Source organism: Callospermophilus lateralis, chromosome 10 (assembly GCF_048772815.1).
Source record: "Callospermophilus lateralis isolate mCalLat2 chromosome 10, mCalLat2.hap1, whole genome shotgun sequence".
In the NCBI taxonomy this organism is placed as follows: Eukaryota; Metazoa; Chordata; class Mammalia; order Rodentia; family Sciuridae; genus Callospermophilus; species Callospermophilus lateralis.
This window is the reverse complement of record NC_135314.1, coordinates 75454801-75475414: the sequence shown is the minus strand read 5'-3', so window position 1 is coordinate 75475414 and position 20614 is coordinate 75454801. Positions and strand designations below refer to the sequence as shown.

The 20614-nt window shown below is 39.2% G+C and overlaps 1 protein-coding gene across 2 annotated transcripts in view; it reads left to right on the top strand.

Annotated features, from left to right (window-relative positions):
• Nfkbiz (NFKB inhibitor zeta) overlaps positions 1-18603 on the top strand; it is a 29590-nt gene extending 10987 nt beyond the window's left edge. Inside the window, exons 1-12 of one of the 2 annotated variants that reach the window (XM_076867500.2) lie at positions 7065-7459; positions 9627-9766; positions 10281-10311; positions 10428-10519; positions 10723-11525; positions 12475-12580; positions 12951-13097; positions 13283-13346; positions 13819-13988; positions 14929-15039; positions 15167-15334; positions 17927-18603. In XM_076867500.2, the coding sequence (XP_076723615.1) occupies positions 7171-7459; positions 9627-9766; positions 10281-10311; positions 10428-10519; positions 10723-11525; positions 12475-12580; positions 12951-13097; positions 13283-13346; positions 13819-13988; positions 14929-15039; positions 15167-15334; positions 17927-17980 (2175 nt within the window). In that variant the 5' untranslated portion in view covers positions 7065-7170 and the 3' untranslated portion in view covers positions 17981-18603. Of the gene's footprint in view, positions 1-7064; positions 7460-9626; positions 9767-10280; positions 10312-10427; positions 10520-10722; positions 11526-12474; positions 12581-12950; positions 13098-13282; positions 13347-13818; positions 13989-14928; positions 15040-15166; positions 15335-17926 lie in introns of those variants that run through there. The other variant, XM_076867501.2, reaches the window with a different exon arrangement.
• The last annotated feature ends 2011 nt before the right edge of the window (positions 18604-20614 follow it).

Sequence of the window (20614 nt, the reverse complement as noted above, 5' to 3'; positions counted from 1 at the left end):
GTGCACAGCCTGCACGATGAGATGAAGTAGTGAATGGCAGAGGCATTGTGTTATAGGCTGTTAGGTAAAGGCATTGTAATACTGACACTAACCGTTGATGTGATAACCCACATGGCTACTAAGTGACTAAGAGAGGACAGTGGGTAAAGTAAGGAGACTCTAGACACAGACATGATTCATGTCCAGAATGGGACAGAAGGGGCAGATCAAGATTTCATCACATTACGCAGAATGGTGCACAATTTAAAACTCATGAATTGTTTATGTCTGGAATTTTTCATGTAATATTTCCAGACCATGGTTTAGTGCTAGTAACTACAGAAAATGAAACTTCTGATAAGGATGGGAGATAGCTACTACGTGATAGTTATTTAAAAGATGGATGCAATGTGGGATCTGAAACCATACCAAAAAGCTTTTTGTACACTGACCCATTTAAATCCCTTGTCCCTCTTGCCCTTTGAATGGATATTTTGCCCTGTGTGATTTCATAATGTATTTAGAAAATATTAGTTAATTGATTTATATAAATTTCCAAATGATATTATATTTCATTATATAATATTTAAAAAAATCACATTTGTGAGTAATATCACCACTGATCTCATCAAAAAAGTCTTTAGTATTGGGCAGCTGTCAAGCTCAGGACATCTGATAGAAGTTTCCCAAAATTCATTTTATTCGTAATATTCACTTGAAAACTTGAATTTTATCATTGGCAACAAATATTTGTGTTAGCTATTTTCCTTAAGATAACAGGCTTACTTTGTTCATTCAAAAAAAAATTGACAAATACCAAAGTTTGATTATCCTGTCAGTCAAGTAAAATTGGTGTGCCATGGCAAACAGTGATTAGCTCAGCTCATAGTTCAGTGTTTGATTAGAACAAATGGATAAGTCATGTTGTTCAACCTAACAGACAAGCACTTTCTAGGAGATAATCATTATACTTCAGTACGCAGTACAAACTTCTATGCCATTTTCCATTTTGACACATAGAATAGTAAAAAGATGTACTTTCAAGGGTCAAGATTTATTGGTTTCTTTTTCTTTTTTGTTTTCCTTTGGTGATGCTGGAGCCCAGGGCCTTACACATACTTAGCAAGTACAGTACTACTTAGCTACAACCCTAGTCCAAGAGTCAAAATTTAATAAAATTAATAATCATAGTTTCATCTAGGACTTTGTTAAAGTAAAAATGCTTTTGAAAAATACTTTTGCAAGTGAGTGGTAGTGAAGAATACAGTGATTATTGGTTCATTTTGCTGCCTGCTTTGATTTGCTCTGAGGCACAAGCAGCTTTACTGATCATTGCTTTTGTACCGTCATTGCAACTGTCAATGTACTTGTTCCAGGATAAATGATGAGATTCAGAAAAGTTATTGTACACTTTGAACATTTCAGTACATGGTGTGTTTGTTGTCAAGTATTCATATAAAAGACTGGATAATTAGCTGGTGCTAATATCAGATGAATGTAACCAACATAGCAAGTCTGAACAGTTCTGTAGATTTGTCCTTTCTAAGGCATAAGTGTAATTTGGCAGGCAAGATCAGTTTGCAGTTAAATCTTTAATTCAGTGAGTAACTGTACCTTTGGAAGTTGACAGTGCAATGATTACTCTTGCTGACTTTTCATGTACAAGGCTTCCAGGCTTTATTGGTTTCTCACCTCTTATGTTCGTCTCCTCAGCCAACGCAGTACAATAACTCACCCTTTAAAATACTGGCTTTTTCATTTCAAGTGTGAAGAACTCTTCTAAATAGTTCTTGGCTTTTCAAAAGTTTGTTACATTTACAGTTAATTATAGTTATCAACTAGGGGGTGTAGCTCAGTGATAGAGTGCTTGCCTAGTATGCAAAATGCCCTGGGTTCAATACCCAGCAACAAACACACACACGCACACACACACACACCATACCACACACACTCAATTCCTTTTTTAGCGTCTCAAAGTGGGGTTACAACATAACTGGGACCATAAAACTATTCAAGATGTTTTATTGCATAAAACATAATAAGGTAAATTATTAACAGTTCTAAAGCCAGGGGAAAGATAGCATTGCCAATTTTAATTTCTATCAACAGTTTCTTCCAGTCACTTGGGAAAAGATCGGTTCTTTTTATGAGTGACAAAACTCTCCAATATGGCATTTTTATGTTTTTTTAAGTGTCTTTAGGTATAGACAGTACATCTGAGCCTTGAGAAAGTAAGTTGTCTAATCTCCCTTTTTAAAGCAAAAGATCAGACTCCAACATCAGAGAAATAAGAATTTTAATCTCTCCTCACCTATGATGACTTTGGACAAATTCTTATTATTTTTTTTTTTTTTTTGTAAATAGTTTTTGTACACCAGGAATCTGGAAGTGGCACTGGAGTTCTGGCTCAAGGTTTCTCATGAAATTACAAACAATATTATTGACTGAATCATCTGAAGGCTGTGCGTAGTTCCAAGATCTGCTTTCAGAGTAGCCACTGAAATGACTGGCAAGTTGGTGTTGCCATTACCCTAAGTAGACTTTTCCAGATGGTGTTCTCATAACATGGTGGCTTTCTTCCCCAGAGTGAATGTTCGACCGTAATGGATTAGAACAATGGGGGTGTTATATCATTAAACCTAATAGACTAAATGAAGTTTATACTTCAACATTTAAATGAAGCAAAATATATCCAAATTTTCTTCTTACAGCGATGTCAACAAAACCCATTCCTGACCATGTCAGGGAGAGTTTCTGAGAATTGGGGGTTGTGGTCTTCTCAAACAGTACTACTGCTTTGGTATTTCATGGAAAATTTGTTTATTGTGAAACATTAGTCATTCATTGACTATATTAAGGTCTCCAGAGACCATGATTCTTGTTACTAGATGGGGCCTGAGGAGGTCTTCAGAAGCGAAAAGGGGACTTCAAATCAGCCCTGGCAGTTTCCCCAGAAAGGAATTTCAGGATGTGTGAAAAGAGGTTCAAGTAAAGATTTATTCAAGAAAGCAAATAATAGAGTGAGATATGTGCTCAAAGGGAGAGAGTGCTGGTACTGAAGAGTGAGACACACTTTTGGGGTCTCAGGCGTCTTCTTTTACAGGAAACTTCTTAAATGGTGATCATGAGAAACATATAAGAGGGGTGATGTTAGCGTAATGAACTCAATTCTTTTTTTTTAATATTTATTTTTTAGTTGTAGATGGACACAGTACTTTATTTATTTATTTTTATGTGGTGCTGAGGATCGAACCCAGGGCGTGGCATGTGCTAGGTGAGCACTCTACCACTGAGCCACAACCCCAGCCCGAACTCAATTCTTTTGATTGATCTTGGAGCACCGAGTGGATCACAGTGGTCTGGATCTTTTTTAGAATCTTCAGGCTGACATTACCTAGTTAATAGCACATGGACTCCACTGTGACCAAAATATCTGACAGGGACAATTTAAAGGAAGGAGAGTTAATTTTGGCTCATGGCTTCAGAGGTTCAGTCCATGATGGGCCAACTCCATTGCCCTGGGCCTGAGGTGAGGCAGAACATCATGGTGGAAGGGTGAGGCCGAAGAAGGTTGGTCAACTCATGATAGCCAGGAAGCAGAGAGAAAGAGAGAAAGAGTGGAAGGGGCCATAGGGAAGATGTACCCTTCCAGGGCACACCCCCAGTGACCCACCTCCACCAGACACATCGACCTGACTTTAGTTACCACCCAGTAAGTCCATTCAAAGTAGGATGGACTGATTAGGTACAGCTCTCGCAATTCAATCATTCACCTTCTGCATTAGCACAGGAGATCTGGGGGAACATGGCATATCCAAACAATAACCAGTCTTTATCTAGGGTTCTTTTAATCAGTCTAAAAATAACATTCTATAAACTAACAAAGACAGCTCTCTAAGATGTAGTGGACCTTTTAAGAATTCAGGCCTGGGGGGGTGGGGTGGGGGGATGGGGCGGGGGAACAGGCCTGGGGTGGTAGTAGTGAAGTTAAGGGCCTACATGGAGTTTTTAGATGTAAAGTTACAACCCCTTTTTCCTTCCCTGCTTTTCTCCTTTCTGCATATCCTTATTTCTTCTATTCTACCTCAGTTTGAATTTTGTTTTCTTCTTCTTCATAATGGCGATCAAACCCATGATCTTGAAAATGCTAGGCAAGCACTGAGCCACATCCTAGCCCTTTTTATTATGAGACAGAGATTTGCTAAACTGCTTAGGCTGGCCTCAGACTTGCAGTCCTCCTGCCTTAGCCTCCTGAGTAGCTGGAATTAGAGGTGTGATGGACCTCCCATTGAATTTAAAATATATATACATTTATTTTTTCATTTTCAATGGACACAATATCTTTATTTTATTTTTATGTGGTGCTGAGGATCAAACCCAACGCCTCATGCGTGCTAGGCAAACACTCTACACTTGAGCCACAACCCCAGTTCCCCAATGACTTTTTATATACCAAGTAGAATTTATTCGAATGGGCATTTAAGTTCTTTATTATACGTGTATTAAAGTGGGAAAAAATCCAAACAGATTTTGACAAAGTCCAGTGTATTTAGGTTTTCCAAAGAAACAGAACCCATAGGGCATACATGTAAATACAAAGAGATGAAAGATTAACTAACACTATTATGGAGGTCAGGAAGTCTCATCATCTGCTATCTACAAACTGAACCAGAAAAGCCTGTGGTGTAGTTCTGATACAAGCCCAAAGGCCTGAGTAACAGGGGATCTGATGACATAATCCTCCGTTGGAGTCTCAAGGCCAAAGAATCAGGAGTGCTAATGTCTGAGACCAGAAAATAGATAACTGAGCTCAATAAGAGATTGTACCTTTGTGTTTTATTCTGGCCCTTAATAGATTAATGATGCCTGCCTATGTTGGTAAGGTTTTCTTCTTTAGTCTGTTGATTCAATGTTAACAAACACCCTCATAGACACACAGAAAAATAATGTTTTACTAGCAGTCTGAGCATCCTTAACTGAGTCAAGTTGACACATAAAATTAACCATCATACTAACATCTCATCTGGAGCATTTTTAAGTGATTTTGTTTCTGAGGAACTGCAATTACTACAACCTTGTATTTTCCACAGATACACTAAGAGAGTTGTTTCTGATTTATTACCAAAAATTGGGTGGAGGCAGAGGCAGTAACAAGTTACAGGTAATGCCACATTTGTGAGAAATAAGGAAATATTTACTTTGTAATGATCCCCTCCAGGGTCTGATACCTATTAATGTTAAGTTACAATCCAAGTTTATTGTGTCATTCCCCACTTCCTAGAACCCAAACATTGTGCTTCTGCTGATTTCCCTTTGATCTGAACTTTACATCCCTATTCACCTGTTCCTGGCCTCAAGCCACCAAGAGATTGGAACTCTTTCATTGCTCTTCACCACCAACTATGTCAGACCTATTTATTCTGCCCTAGCAATGTGGCCCCTACTGTGCTTTCATTTGGTTTCTTCTTTGCCACTCACTGTTTCTGGCCTAGGGTTAGGTCAGTTCTCTCCTGGTCTATTGCAATCCTTTTTAATGGCCACTGGGCCTGCAGTCTTTAGTAGTCCTGTGAAAAATTGATTCTGTGTCTCAGTAGGTCCCTGGATATGCTCCATCCAAAGGCAACAAGTTATTTTTTACATTTGTCAACATCTTCCCTTTGACGGTCCTATATGTGACTGTAATGTCCTAGCTGACTCCACTCCTTAATTCTTTTGCTCTTGATGTCCTTCTTCCTACAAACCCTGTGGCTGAAATCCTACCCATCTGTTAAGGCCTGTGCAATGTCACTGCTTTTACAAACTTTCTTTGTGACCTCCCTTCTCTCTTACCAGACAAGTCACCTCTCTTTTTAGGCTGCTCACTGAACTTTGTATCCCTTGTGATATTTAATCATAATCGGTTTCTTTTCATATAGTACGTGTGTACTTACCTTATCATACCTACAAGTTATAATGTACTTGAAAAATAGACTTAATCATGCATCTTTTTCTTCTGACAACTAGCATGTTTTCCCCTCTTCAAATTGGACTTCGATACATAGTCGTAATAAACCCATTGGGAAAAAGTATTCAAGATAGAAAAGGTTCAAATTCCTGTGTTTATCAAACACAATGTAAAGCTATACAGACATTTAAAAAATCACATATTTACGTAGGCACATGTATGTACATCATTTAGCTAAGATGGCTTTATTGTATTGAGAGCTACAAAACAGTGGGCATTACTTTTTGCTCTGGGACTGCAACTAATTAAAAAAAAAAGAAGTTGGGGCTGGAGATGTGGCTCAAGCTGTAGCGCGCTCGCCTGGCATGCGTGCGGCCCGGGTTCGATCCTCAGCACCACATACAAACAAAGATGTTGTGTCCGCCGAGAACTAAAAAATAAATATTAAAAAATTCTCTCTCTCTCCCTCCCCCACTCTCTCTCTCTCCCACTCTCTCTTTAAAAAAAAAAAGAAAGAAAGAAAAAGAAGTTGTAGCCCAGATAAATTGAGGACAGAAAGATTGAATGTGGGACCTTGCTTAAAAGAACGCTGGTAAACTCCTAAATATTGAGAAGGGAAAGTATTCTCAGGCTCCACTTAACTCTAGCAGTGGAGAACCTCTTTGTGCCAGCGCGCCCCGGTGGGCAGGAAGGTGGCACGGGGCTCGCGCCTTCCAGGACTTCCCACTCTCCCGGAACCAGGCCGACCGATCCCCACCGCCGCCTCCCGGCCTCCCCCTGCAGGCCTCAGTCCCCTGCGCAGCCGCACGCCGTCTTCCTGAGCATTAGGCCCAGCCAAAAGTGCGGCGTGTCGAGGGCAGGGCTGGCTCTGGATGGGGGCGAGGGCCTGGGTGCGGGAGGCCGGAGGCCGCGCTCCGCCGAGATTTCCAGGTGAAGGGCTGCACAACAACCGGTCGGTCTGGGCGGAGCCGGGCGGGCGGGGCGAGGGCGGAGGGCATATTGCCTCATCCTGTACATTTTACTGGAAACTGCGCATCCGGAGGAGGGGTCGGGAGGAAGCCCCGGCGCCGCCTATGGCAAGGCTGGGCGCGGCGGCCGGTTAAATAGCCCGGCAGCCCGCGGCGCGCTCGTGTCCGCGCCGCCCGCCGCCGGTAGGTCCCTGGTCAGCCACACCGCGGCCCCAGGCAGCCGTGCGCAGCGAGCCAGTGGCGCAGGTGTCGGGGGCTCAGAGCGCCGAGCCCAGGAGCATGATCGTGGACAGGCTGCTGGACGACAGCCGCGGCGGAGAGGGGCTGCTGGACTCGGCCGGCGACTGCGGCCTCATGACCAGCCCGCTCAACCTGGCCTACTTCTACGGCGCGTCGCCGCCCGCCGCCGCTCCGGGCGCCTGCGACGCCGGCTGCTCATCGTCGGGGCCCTCGGCGCCCGCCTCGCCCGGCTCCGACTCCTCTGACTTCTCCTCCGCATCGTCCGTGTCCTCCTGCGGGGCCGTGGAGTCCCGGCCGAGAGGCGGCGCCCGCGCCGAGCGCCTACAAGGTACCCGCCTGCCCCGCGGGGTGCGGCCGCTGCGCCCAGGTTGCTTGGAGTCCACAGGCCTGGGAGGGCGGGCATCACTGCCCCGATGGGAAGGGTCCTGGCTAGACGTGAGGTGCCCCCTGCGTCTATCTTAGCAGCATGACTTAAGCACATTAGCCATCATTTATTAGGCGACTGCTGAATGCCTTGCCCCGAGCCAGGCGCCTTACTTCCCATTGAGCTCCTTTGACCTTCTGCGAAGTCCGGCCGCGGTCTACCTGGCCTCGGAGGTTGAAGCACCCCGAGTAAAGCGCTGACTTCAGAATGAAAGATATTAGATTAAGATCTCTCATGCGCACTCCCTCCTTCTCTCACTCTCGGCATCCCCCATACCCTATTGAGTAATAATATACTATGTCGAGGTTTGGGGGTCTGATGTAGGTGTAATTTTCTTGTGGCAATTTTAGTAAACAAGTGCGGCAGAGGATAAGGCTTTGTGAACTGTTGAAAGTCATGACTTATTTCTTCCTAAGCGTGGAAATTTTAAGTAAAAGGACTTGACCATCGAAGAACAGAAATCTCTCTTAATCAAGATGTAAGGAGAAGGTGATCTGAAAAACAACACAAGTTATGCCTTTAGTTTGTGGTGTTGGGGAGTTTCGGAAGCCTGCCCAGAATTTTGTGGTCTTGTTTTTTTGTGTGCTTTAAAATGGATAAGCTCTATCTAGCAAAGAAAGGCAGACTGTTTCCTTTGTTCGGTTGTAAATTCGTTTTCTTTCTTAATGAACCGAGTTGCATAATTTGGGGGAAAACAGGATGCGCTGTGAGTAAAAATTTAACACCTAGATAATCTTAAATGTTGAAGTCTTATTGGCATGATTTTAAAAGAACATCTCTTTTCAGTGCTTTCTACTGTTAGCCACCCCTCTTTTCTTTTTTGTTTTAAAAGGTTATTTTTCCTCTAAAATTATTTAAATAGTGATTTAAGCCACAGTATGTTAAGAGAGTAGCCCATCTGAAAATTGTGTATTTGTGTATTAAGGACCTTTTCTGAGGTCCTTAGGACCTTTGGCCTTCCTCTGGCTGAAACTTTATTTTCCTAATTCTTGGTTTCCCGCACAGCCTAGGGGGATTCCTGAAAGTGCATTTTTCTCCCTGTGACGTTCAATTGCTAACTGCTGTCATTACAGAGGAATGTTATGTTAGATTAGGGCAATTCTGGTATTTATTGAAATCTCTAAACTTAAATGAAGCCCAAGTGATTATTTAATTTGCCTCATCCTTGAGCTGTTTACCTCATGTATTTAGTACCATATATATATTCAAATTATACATTGTTTCTTGTCTCATCTTCTTAATTTTACCCACTCTTAACAGGGTGGCCCAGTTATTCATTTCCTGACTTTTTGAATGGTTTTTCTTCATCACATTTCCTAAGAGGCTATGATTTAGTAGTGGCCAGAAGTAGAATACTATACTTCTAGAGTAAATTTTAAAGTGTGTTCTGAAGTTTTAATGTGAAACAAGCATATTTTCTTTTTACTTAGAAGGCCTATGTAAGCAATTCTGAAAACACTTAATGAAAGGAAATCCTGAGTATGTACGTGAAAAATGTGTTTAAACTTAGTAAATTTAAGCAGCTTCTTTAGTACAGTTGGATTGAGGGAAATCATAAGAAATCAATATAAGCATTATTAATTGTTAGGCTTTTGGTACACTGGGATCTTCGGAGGAAGTTGTTTTGTACTTATTTGTTTTGTGTCTTCTTAGATGAGTGGAAATTAATAGACTTTTACATTTCTATGTGAACATAAAGCCTTTGGTTTGAAAAGCTAAAAATGCACCATTTATTCTCTGTTCCCCTAAGTATTTTTTACCAAAGTCAAGAATAATTAAAAATTATTCCAGAGAGAGACTTAACTTGGGTTTATCACAGCTGGCTCCAGGGATCCTGGACAGAGCTTTCATTGCTTAGGGTGCCTAGTACAGAGCACTATTAAGTAACGTAGAACCCTTGAGAAGAGCAGGGTACTGACACACAAGGCCATTGACCAGAGAGAGTTGGAAAGGCTTTTAATCTGTTGCTTGGGAACTTTATACATAAAGCAGGTAGCTATACTTTAGGGATTATTAGGATTTGCGTCTGTGATGAGGTTTAATTGGGACATGTTTTGCTTTCTTTAAACAGTTGAGCCCCATATGGGGGTTGGCAGGCAGCAGAGAGGACCCTTTCAAGGTGTTCGTGTGAAGAACTCAGTGAAGGAGCTCCTGCTACACATCCGAAGTCATAAACAGAAGACTTCTGGCCAAGCTGTGGATGATTTTAAGGTGACATCTAGTTTTCATTCTGGGTGGGGTTGAAGGAGATTGATCTGTTAGGATAATTATTTTTTACTAAACTAGGACAGTAAGTCACTTCAAGTTTTTCATAAATGACCAAGTTTGCAGGACAGACTATATTTGTCTTGTTGTCTGCTGTATTTCTATCATTTAATCCAGTGCCAGGCGCCTAGGGTGTACAAGAGAAATTTAGTGAATGAAAGTGAAAGCAAGTTAGGGACAAGGAAATAAATAGGGTTCAATTGAAGTGGAACATTTGATAGGAAGGAAAAAATCAAAGGGTCTTACTGATTTCATCTTGACCTGAGTTGAACTAAGATGAAAGTGTAAATGGAGAAGTTGAAAAATAGAATGAAATTGAGATAGAAAATAAATATTGATAGAATAGCCATATTAGAGATTTATGGTATGCTATAAAGAATGGTAGAGATAAGTCTTTATTGATGTGTATTAAGCAGGAAACCATTTTATATATACTAAATTGGAATTTTTTTCCTTATAGACACAGAGTGTGAACATTGAACAATTCACAGGTAAGAGTAATTTCTGTTTATAATTTGATTGGGGCTGTAGAGTTAAATAACAGTGATAATGGGTAAAATTTATAAGTAGAATGATCACAGGTTCCATATCCCTTTTTTGGGTATAGAATTGAAGAACACAGTATCATATAGTGGGAAAAGAAAAGGACCTGATTTTCTGTCTGATGGACCAGCCTGCAAAAAATCAGCTCTATTTTTGGTAAGTATCTTATTTTTTCCTTCTGAATACCCTTTGAATATCCTTCCTGGAATAATTTTATTATTTAAAATTTGTGTGTGTGTGTGTGTGTGTGTGTGTGTTGGAGATTGAACCCAGACTCTCTACCGTTGAGCTATACCCCTAGCCTCTGGAAATTTTTTAGAAGGAAGTGAGTGTGCAAGTTGAATTTTCTCTCTTTTCAGACACCACCTCAAACACCAACACCTGGTGAGAGCATGGAAGATGTTCATCACAATGAATCCAAACCAGACAGCAGTGCTGATCTGCTTCAGAACATTATAAACATTAAAAATGAATGCAGCCCAGTTTCCCTGAACACAGTCCAAGTTAGCTGGATGAGCCCTGTGGTACCTCAGAGCTCTCCCCAAGAGCAGTGTCAGGACTTCCATGGAGGGCAGGTCTTCTCTCCAACTCAGAAATATCAACCATTCCAAATCAGTGGCTCCCCACAAGTGATGGACCAGGCTTCCCTGTACGAATATTCTCCACGGAACCAGAATGTAGAGCAGCAGCAACAGCAGCAGCAACAGCAGCAGCAACAACAGCATTATACCCACAACCCAACCCTGGAATATAGTCCTTATTCCAGAACTTCCCAGTCACCCAACTATGAATCAAACCTCTTTGATGGTCAAGAACCACAGTTCTGCTCAAACCGAAGTTTTGTATCCCTTCTAAGTGGTCATGGGGAATCTGAGAATATTGCTGTTCCCCTTCAGACTCCCCGCAGTGTGCAGCAACCAAGTGAAGCTCACCTGCAGAACTTCAGTGTGATGCCCAACAGTGCCTGCGAGGCTCTGGGGGCGCTCGATGCAGGCCCTGCCTCTTTAAACACTTCCCTGCCATTCCCGAACCTTATGGGAAACCAGATGAACACCACACAGTTAGGGAAGTCATTTTTTCAGTGGCAAGTAGAACAAGAAGAAAATAAATTGGCAAACATTTCCCAGGATCAATTTCTTTCAAAGGATGCAGATGGTGATACGTGAGTATCCTTTTTTCTTGTGCTTAATTGGGTATGCCACACTAGTTGGGACTAGTGGGCATAGCATTTTTCTGGAATATACCAGGTTATAGCTTGGTGGTTGGTTAACCAACAACAATTTAGGTAGAAACTGCTGTCCAATAGCTAATATTTCAAGGAAGCATGTGCTTTTTTTTTTTTTTGGCTGAAATAATTACCTAAAATATGTGTCTTTGAGTAATTGGTTTTGAAGGCCAGATGTTTATAGAGCAGAAACAGATCATGACTAGGCATAGATGGTGAGTTGATTTGTAGACTGAATCCTGATTTGTCTTGATGTCTGTTTGACCTTGGACAAATTATTTGAAATACCCGCCTATATTTTTTTAAGACTTTTTTTTGAGAACTTTTTAAAAACACCATTTTCAGCACATATATTTAATATGTCGTGCTGAGGATTGAACCCAGAACTTTGTGCATACGAGGCCAGCACTCTGTCCACTGAGCTACCTCCCCAGCCCCTGCCTCTATTTCTTTTTTTTTTTTTTTTTAATATTTATTTTTTATTTTTCGGCGGACACAACATCTTTGTTATGTGGTGCTGGGGATCGAACCCGGGCCGCACGCATGCCAGGCGAGCGTGCTACCGCTTGAGCCACATCCCCAGCCCCGTGCCTCTATTTCTTGATGTATAAAAAGTAATACCCACTTCATAGGGTTTTTATGAGTATTAAAAAAATAATTTAAAGCAGTCAGCAGGGTGTTGGGCAATCTTCTCTTATTTCTGTTACCTTAACTTATCCTGTTAGAATTTGGATGTGTCATCCATTTTGCAGAAAAGATCAATTGTGCTCTGGAATGTTTTATTTGAACGCACTATTATATCAAAAAAAGGATGAGAAAGATTTTTTTTTAAATGAACTTAGTGAAATCAGATGAATTCACATATTTTTCTTTTCTCATTCCCTAGGTTCCTCCATATTGCTGTTGCTCAAGGGAGAAGAGCACTTTCCTATGTTCTTGCAAGAAAGATGAATGCGCTTCACATGCTAGATATTAAAGAGCACAACGGACAGGTGAGGATCTGAAATGGCAAAGATACTGTCATGGTGAAGCGATTGATGACTGTCTTAAGTGTACATTGTGTCAAAGCTCAAGATCAAGAGACTTTAGTTAATATTAACTTTCAAATATTGACTTTTTGCCACCATCAACCTTGACATTATTAATGTTAACTTTGTATTTATTGACTAAAGATTGAGTATAATTAAGCCACACCCTAAGCTTATTTTAATTTCCTTGTTTTTCTTACGGTGTCTGATTGTTTGTTAATAGGATTTATTTTCTCTGTGTGGGTTTTGGTTTTCCCCATAGTTTAGTTTCATATTCTTTGTTATAGTGTTACATCTTTAAAATATATATATTTTTTCCCCTGAATGTCCACAGAGTGCCTTTCAGGTGGCAGTGGCTGCCAATCAGCATCTCATTGTGCAGGATCTGGTAAATCTGGGGGCCCAGGTGAATACCACCGACTGCTGGGGAAGAACACCTCTGCATGTCTGTGCTGAGAAAGGCCACTCCCAGGTGCTTCAGGTAAGAGGCAGTGACTTCCACCATCACAGGGCCAAAGAGATAAGGCTTAGATATTAGAAGTTGCAAGTAGGTTGCTTGTTTCAATAATCTGTTTTGAGTTGATTTATTCTTTTCTTAGGAATTCTAGTAGATAAGTGTTTGTGTTCTCATCTTTTGCTAATGATGTCTGTTTTAAAATTTTGTAGGCAATCCAGAAGGGAGCAGTGAGGAGCAATCAGTTTGTGGATCTTGAGGCAACTAACTATGATGGTAAGCAACTGAAATCTTATTGGATTAAGAACCATATGGAGGGTTGTGTGTGGTGGCACACACCTGTAATCCCAGCTGAGGCTGAGGTAGGAGTTTCAAATGTTCAAGACCAGCCTCAGCAACTTAGTGAGACCCTAAAATATAAAGGCTGGGGATGTAGCTCAGTGATAGCACACTTGGGTTCAATCCACAGTGGGTAGGGATGAAAGGGGGAAGAACCATGTGGAAAGTAGGGCCCTTAAGTTCTAAGGGTTATTAAGTATCATACTAAGAAGGAAGGAAGGTAATTAAAATGTTCTTTAGGTAAAATTAGCACTAAGGCCCAATGAAGGGTCTATTCAGATTTCATTACTAGTTTTTGTGAAGCCCCTTGATAGGCAATCTGAGAGGTCATCCTCAAGCTTTGTAATTACAGAGCAATCAAAGAGTTGACAAGATGCTTGACCACTGCTTTACTGTCCTTTTCTCCTAGGCCTGACTCCCCTCCATTGTGCTGTCCTGGCCCACAATGCTGTGGTACATGAGCTCCAGAGAAATCAACAGCCTCATTCACCCGAAGTTCAGGAGCTTTTACTGAAGAATAAGAGTCTAGTTGACACCATCAAGTGTCTGATTCAAATGGGAGCAGCAGTGGAAGCAAAGGTAAATTCACAGAAGAGGTTTGAGATGAGGTCGGGGAGAAAGGTGGTTGTAGCAAAAGACCTTATTCCCAAGTACATATGAAAGCAGCTTTTTTCTTGTTTTTAAATTAATGGAGTGAGTAGCAATGTATGGATAGTTAAGAAGATTACATTATAAAGGATCCTTTAATTTGCTTTCTTAATCTGCTTGTTTTCTGTGGATTATTATCCAAAAAGATCATTTAGCTGTGAAATAAATTAGTCTTTGAAAGGAAAAGAAAATGCTTGAAATTGATGTTGTCATTTAGGCTTTCATTTGCATTTTATGACAATAAAGAGTGCTTTTGGTGGGGGTTTCTTTATTGTAGGATTGGGCTTAACCTTTTTTTTTTTTTTTAAACAAGCTGTTTATATTTTATTGTTAAATAAGCTGTTTGGCCTTTCCAAGCATTTGTTTTTTAAGCTGTGACTATTTTGTTTTTTTTAAATTGGAGGTTTGTTTACTGAATATTTCCTGTGTCCTAAAGCATTGTGTTAGTTGCTTTTAGGGGGGAATGCCTACATCATAAATCATTTGGGCATTTGGGGGGCTCACAAATAGAAAAGCTAAGAGACATGGTTCATGATAGCTGTCCTTGGTACCACAAAGTATAAAAATGATGATATATAGCAAAAAGCTTACTGAGATATAATACATGATAAGAAGGTATCATGTTTCTACATTTTATGGCTACCCTTGATACAAGGGTAGATGGTGATGAGAGTCAAGTAAATAAATTATTAAGAAATTTAGGAGGAATGAGATTCCATTTAGCTTGGGTTTCAGGAAGACTTTGTGTATAAGAGAACATTCAAAGTTAAGTCTCTAAGACTAATTCAGACATTTTAGAGACAGGATAAGAAATGTATTCCAAGCCTTGATATCTGGATTTTCATTTTTTTCTCTTCTTGTCTTTGACAAGGACCGTAAAAGTGGCCGCACAGCACTGCATTTGGCAGCCGAAGAAGCAAATCTGGAACTCATTCGCCTCTTTTTGGAGTTGCCTGGTTGCCTGTCTTTTGTGAATACAAAGGTGCTTTTAGAAACCTTCAGTAACACCTGAGTTGAAGTGACCTTTGACACACCTTCTTCAATTTTTCAGGCTCTTTTCATGAAAGTCCCCCTTCCTGATGTGAGTTATTTCATTTCTTTGTCTTCAGGCTTATAATGGAAACACTGCGCTCCATGTTGCTGCCAGCCTACAGTATCGGGTGACACAGTTGGATGCTGTCCGCCTGTTGATGAGGAAGGGAGCTGACCCAAGTACCCGGAACTTGGAGAATGAACAGCCAGTGCATTTGGTACCTGATGGCCCTGTGGGAGAACAGGTGAGGGAGGAAGAGGAAATACCTTCAGGCACTCTGGTCTGAAACAAAAAGAGATGGATGAGGTTGTTCAGGTGAAGGCCAGCTGGTGCTCCTTGGGTAGGCAGTGTCCTTGTCTCTCAGTAGTCAGTATGGCACTTTGGAGTTAATAATTTTGTTTCCAAAGGAAGGGTAAGAAATTTGAGGGTTTATCCGTAAAGTGGTCAGGTCAGGTGAGATAGTCTCCTTTTTTCTTTCCACTGACATAATCTTGGTTTTAGTTAAGTTCAGAATGGTTCAAGATTTGGAAGCTGATGAAAGAGGAGGTACTAAGGTTCCTGTAGTTATCAAGGCAAGAGATTCTTAGTTTTGTAGCTATGAGCCTTCAAATATTGTGGGATTAAATGAGTTCACATCTGTAGAGTGTTCAGGATAGTCCCAGACATATAATAAGTGTTCAGTGAGCACCAGCCGTTACAATTATTTCTATTCAAGTGATATAGAAATAAGAAGTGGAAAGGCTATAATGTAACTTAGAACATAGAAATGTTTTATAAACAAAATTGTGCTTTACTCATCAAGTGTGGTTTATATTATCACTGGGGATTGAATAATTGCATGAGTGGATTTCTAGAAAATAAGAACTCACTCCTTTAAGAAATTAAAAGATTTTTGATGGAAATCTTCTCCTGTGGGGAATGAGAGTGAGTTGTGTAGTTCATCACATTATTAATTAAAATAAGATATATGAAATGTAATTTAACTTTCTTTGATTTCTGATTGTCATTATGACCATAATGATATCATAATAACCCCTCTGTAAGTTAGAATCTCTATAGTCTGTAGCAGATTTTATGTATATCACTTAATATCTACAAATACTTTGTAGTATATTCAGCTGTGAAAGTTGGTATTTAGAGAGGTTCTGAGGACAGGAATAATCATTAACTAGTGCACATCAGAGTGCTAAGCCCAGGATTTGCTCTGCCTTTTACTATTTTGGTGTGCACTCACATAACAGTGCTCCCAGGGAGCATTGAGGTGTGGAGGCTCATTTGCTTCCTTAAAAATGTTCTTAGATTACTCTCCTTTTTGCTTTTGCATTATGTTTGTTGGGGAGTGGAGAGATCTTTCCCCTTGCTTTTATTGTCAGACTATCAGTTAAATCTCCTACCCCAGTTGTCATTCGTCTAAAATTGTTACTTCTAATTTGTTGGGGTTGAAAGACAGATAATCGGTTTAATAGACCAAATCACTAAAATCAAATCACTAGCCTCTGAATGAGCCTGAGGACTTTCATGTGACCCATAAAATTATGTATAGATGCTTTATTGAACACTTTTATATCATGACAGCTGTTTTGACTTGAAGGGTGCTAAGGGAGACATGGCATGCATTTTATTAGGTAGTTTATACTTTGCTATTGTTAAGTACTATAACTTGTTGAGGCTGGCTTCAGGATAATTGAGATATTTTAATATATCATAATTACAGTCATAATTAAATATTTTCATAAATAACAATTCTAAATTTGTGAGGAAATATTCTATTTTAGCTGTAGATTTTCAACTTCATATAATTTATTTTTCAGATAATTAAAACAAATTTTTAATCATTATTTTTTAGCTTTAGGTAGACTCAGTATCTTTATTTTATTTCTATATGATACTGAGGACCAAACCCAGTACCTCATGCATGCTAGGCAAGCACACTACCACTGAGCCACAACCCCAGCCCCCAGTTTTTCAGATAATTTTTAGTAGAGATGTTTGATTTGTCTTGCACTCAAAGATCACTATAGGAGTTCTTAAATAAGCTTTAAAAGGAGTTGCATTTTTTAAGTCACTTTAATCTTTTTTTTTAATGTCTTTCTAACTTATTGATGGACCTTTATTTTATGTGTTTATATGTGGTACTGAGAATCCAACCCAGTACCTTGACATGTTCTAGGCAAGTGCTCTACCACTGAACCACAACCCCAGCCCTTTAAGTCACTTTAATCATGACAGATATTTTGCACATTTCTTCTTCTTTTTTTTTATAGCTACACATGACATTACAATGATCTTGGCAATTCATACATTTGAATCATTGTGGTATAATTTCTCATTTTTCGAATTGTACAGATTGCAGAATCACACTGGTCATAGAGTCACCCATATGCATACATCAATCATAATGTCTAGTCTATTCTGCTGCCTTTCCGATCCCCCCTACTCCTCCCCTCCCCTCCCCTCCCATCATTTCTCTTTATCCAATTTAATGTGACACACTTCATTTTTTTTTCTCCTCACAACATCATACATGTATTCTGTATAACGATGAGGGTCTCCTTCCATCTTCCGTGCAACTCCCCTTCTCCCTCTTTTTCCCTCCCACCTCTCTTCCCTATTTCGTGCTCTTCCTCCCTATCCCATTTTGAGTCACCCCCCTTATATCAGAGAAGACATTCGACATTTGTTTTTTAGGGATTGGCTAACTTCACTTAGCATAATATTTTGCACATTTCTTTAAGGAATGCTATAGAGTATATAAGAAAGGAATTAAACTCTGAATAAAATATACCACGTGACCCTCAACAGTAAACCTCACAAATCCTATTTATTTATCTTGCAGATTCGACGTATCCTGAAGGGGAAGTCTGTTCAGCAGAGAGCACCACCATATTAGCTCCACTGACCTGGAGCGTGGTCAGCAACACTCACTGTCAGTTAGGCAGTCCTAATGTATCTGTACATAGACCATTTGCCCTGTATCGGCAAATGTAAGTTGTTTCTATGAAACAAACATATTTAGTTCACTATTATATAGTGGGTTATATTAACACAAAGAAGAAAAATATCTAATTTCTCTTGGCAGATTTACATATTTCATACCCAGGTATCTGGGATCTAGACATCTGAATTTGATCTGAATGGTAAAATTGCCTTCAATTAACAGTAGTTTTTGGGTAGAAGAAAACTGGTTTGTGGCATAAGGCATCACTTATGTAGCCATTACTGGTTCCAGGCAGGTAAATTTTAAACATTTCTTTAAGAAAAATGAAAGAATTTGAAAGGGGGAAAAAATATGGATATAGTGTGGAGGCTTCTTATAGTCTGATGCACTACCTGTCATTGTTATTGGTGTTGGTATGTCTCTAGTCATTGGACTAGATGGAAGGCATCTATGGTTAGGATTTGATCTTTGCAAACTGTATATAACTGTTATTTTTGTTTTTAGAAATATTGTACATATTTGACCAGTAACATGGATATTTGAAATGTTAATAAAATAGAAATAAATAATTGAATTAATAAACAAGTGTATCTACTTTTAAAAAGGAATGACATATCTTCCTCTTTTCTATTTTCAAATAATGATAATGTGCCATGATGTTTATATTATTCAGAAGAAAACTTTATTTTTTAGTAATTTTGATTCTGTTAACATTTTGCTTACCTCTGGCATGCCCTGAGGAACACATTTGGCTTTAATTGTTTCCTAATTCTTTGTGATAAATTTGACTCATTAAAAAAAAAATCTTATTTTAAAAAAGATAAGTCTGATAATTGATTTATTGTCTTTGTAGCTTAGTACTTACATTCTTTTAAAAAAGATACCATTAGGATTAATCATATTATTTGACTCAGTATGTCTTGTGGACAAAAGTTAGGTATAGTCACTTGACATCTGTAAAAAATATGAAAAACGCTTGCATGATTTTAAATAAACATTAATACATGAATGTTTGTCTTAAGGATATGCATTTTCTTTTCCTACTGTCTTATTTATATTTCTGTAGGCAGGAAAAATACTATTAATGACTAATATAAATACCTTTAAATTACTTAATATATTTTAATTTCAGTTTTTGGGAACATGTTTCTAAAGGTATGTAAGATTTAACAACAACAACAAAAAAAACCCTCTCATCATTAGTAGAGATTTATTAAGTTCTGAAAATATCATGGAAGTTTAATAGATACTGTGATTATTCAGAAACTTATATGGTTCAAAAACCCAAAAAGCCAGTAGGAGCAGTGAACATATGAAAAACAGTTTGGGGATTACCAGTATCATCGTGAGAGGGATACATCTGGGAGAAGTAGTACATGGGGTTCTTCCCTTTCCCAACATGACATTTCAACATGTGAGAGGACAAACACACCTGTCAGCATCAGTCATCACAATTACTGCACATATAATCTAATTCTTGTAACTTGAGAATATGAAGGATATAAATTCTTTCCCTGGAAAAATGTACATAAGCATATGGCCACAAATGCTATGTATATCAAAAAACCAGATTTACAGTCTGAGAATCTACTGTTGTACTATTTCTGTATATTAGATAAACTTTCTTTCATATAATGAAATCCGGAGAATAATTTGCTTTGCAAATACAACCTGATAACCAGAACTTTAGAAATGATAGATGCCCACTGAACATAGCTGTACAGTGAGCTTTTCCCAAGTGAACTTATATGTTCTCTCTTAATCCCAAATCCTCTCATATATAATCAATTGAATCAATGCCTGGCAAGGAAATTTGTGTGTGTGTTCACAGATGTATGGTTGATAATATGAGGTCAAGATCTAAGACATTTCTTAGCTTTAAGGAGCTTATGGTATGCACTTTATTAGGTCAACTAGACTTTGTTGCTATTAAGGAGTGTAACAAAAGGAAGAAGTAATTATAGAGATTCAGAAGAGGAATTACAACTGAATGGGAGGATTCAAATGTTCTGTCTGGTTTTTAATTCCGACAGAACATTTGTGCTAGATCTTTAGGATGGTTGATTTGAATGTTTGTAGGAAGGAGAAGCAAGTCGAACAAGATAGCATGAACCAAGGCATAGTGTTTTGTGGGATCAGCAGTTGATTTCAGTATAGTCTGGTTAGGATCTAGGACAGTAAATCAGTTTTATCTAGTGTTCTACCTCTAACTGACAATATTATGGGTATCATGTTGGGAAATATCCCCAGGCCTCCTAAGGACTTGGCAGGAGAGGATACTGTGATATCTGCCACAGGAATGTGAATAGTAGCTCTTATGGAATAGGCCTTTAGAATGAGCCTAAAAGAAACCAAGCTGATGTGCTCATTATGGCAACCTCACCTAGCATAATGTCCAGCACAAGGTAGGAGCTTGTAAAATATTGCTTCAGTGAGTGAATTAATGTATACCAATCTTAGTTGGGATCATTGGTTTTAGGGAGAGTCATATTTTGAACCAGAGTTATGCTATTAAATAATACTGAATTAATAATGATTATAATTCTGAACTTAGCCATATAATTTAACATCAATCATATGTTAATG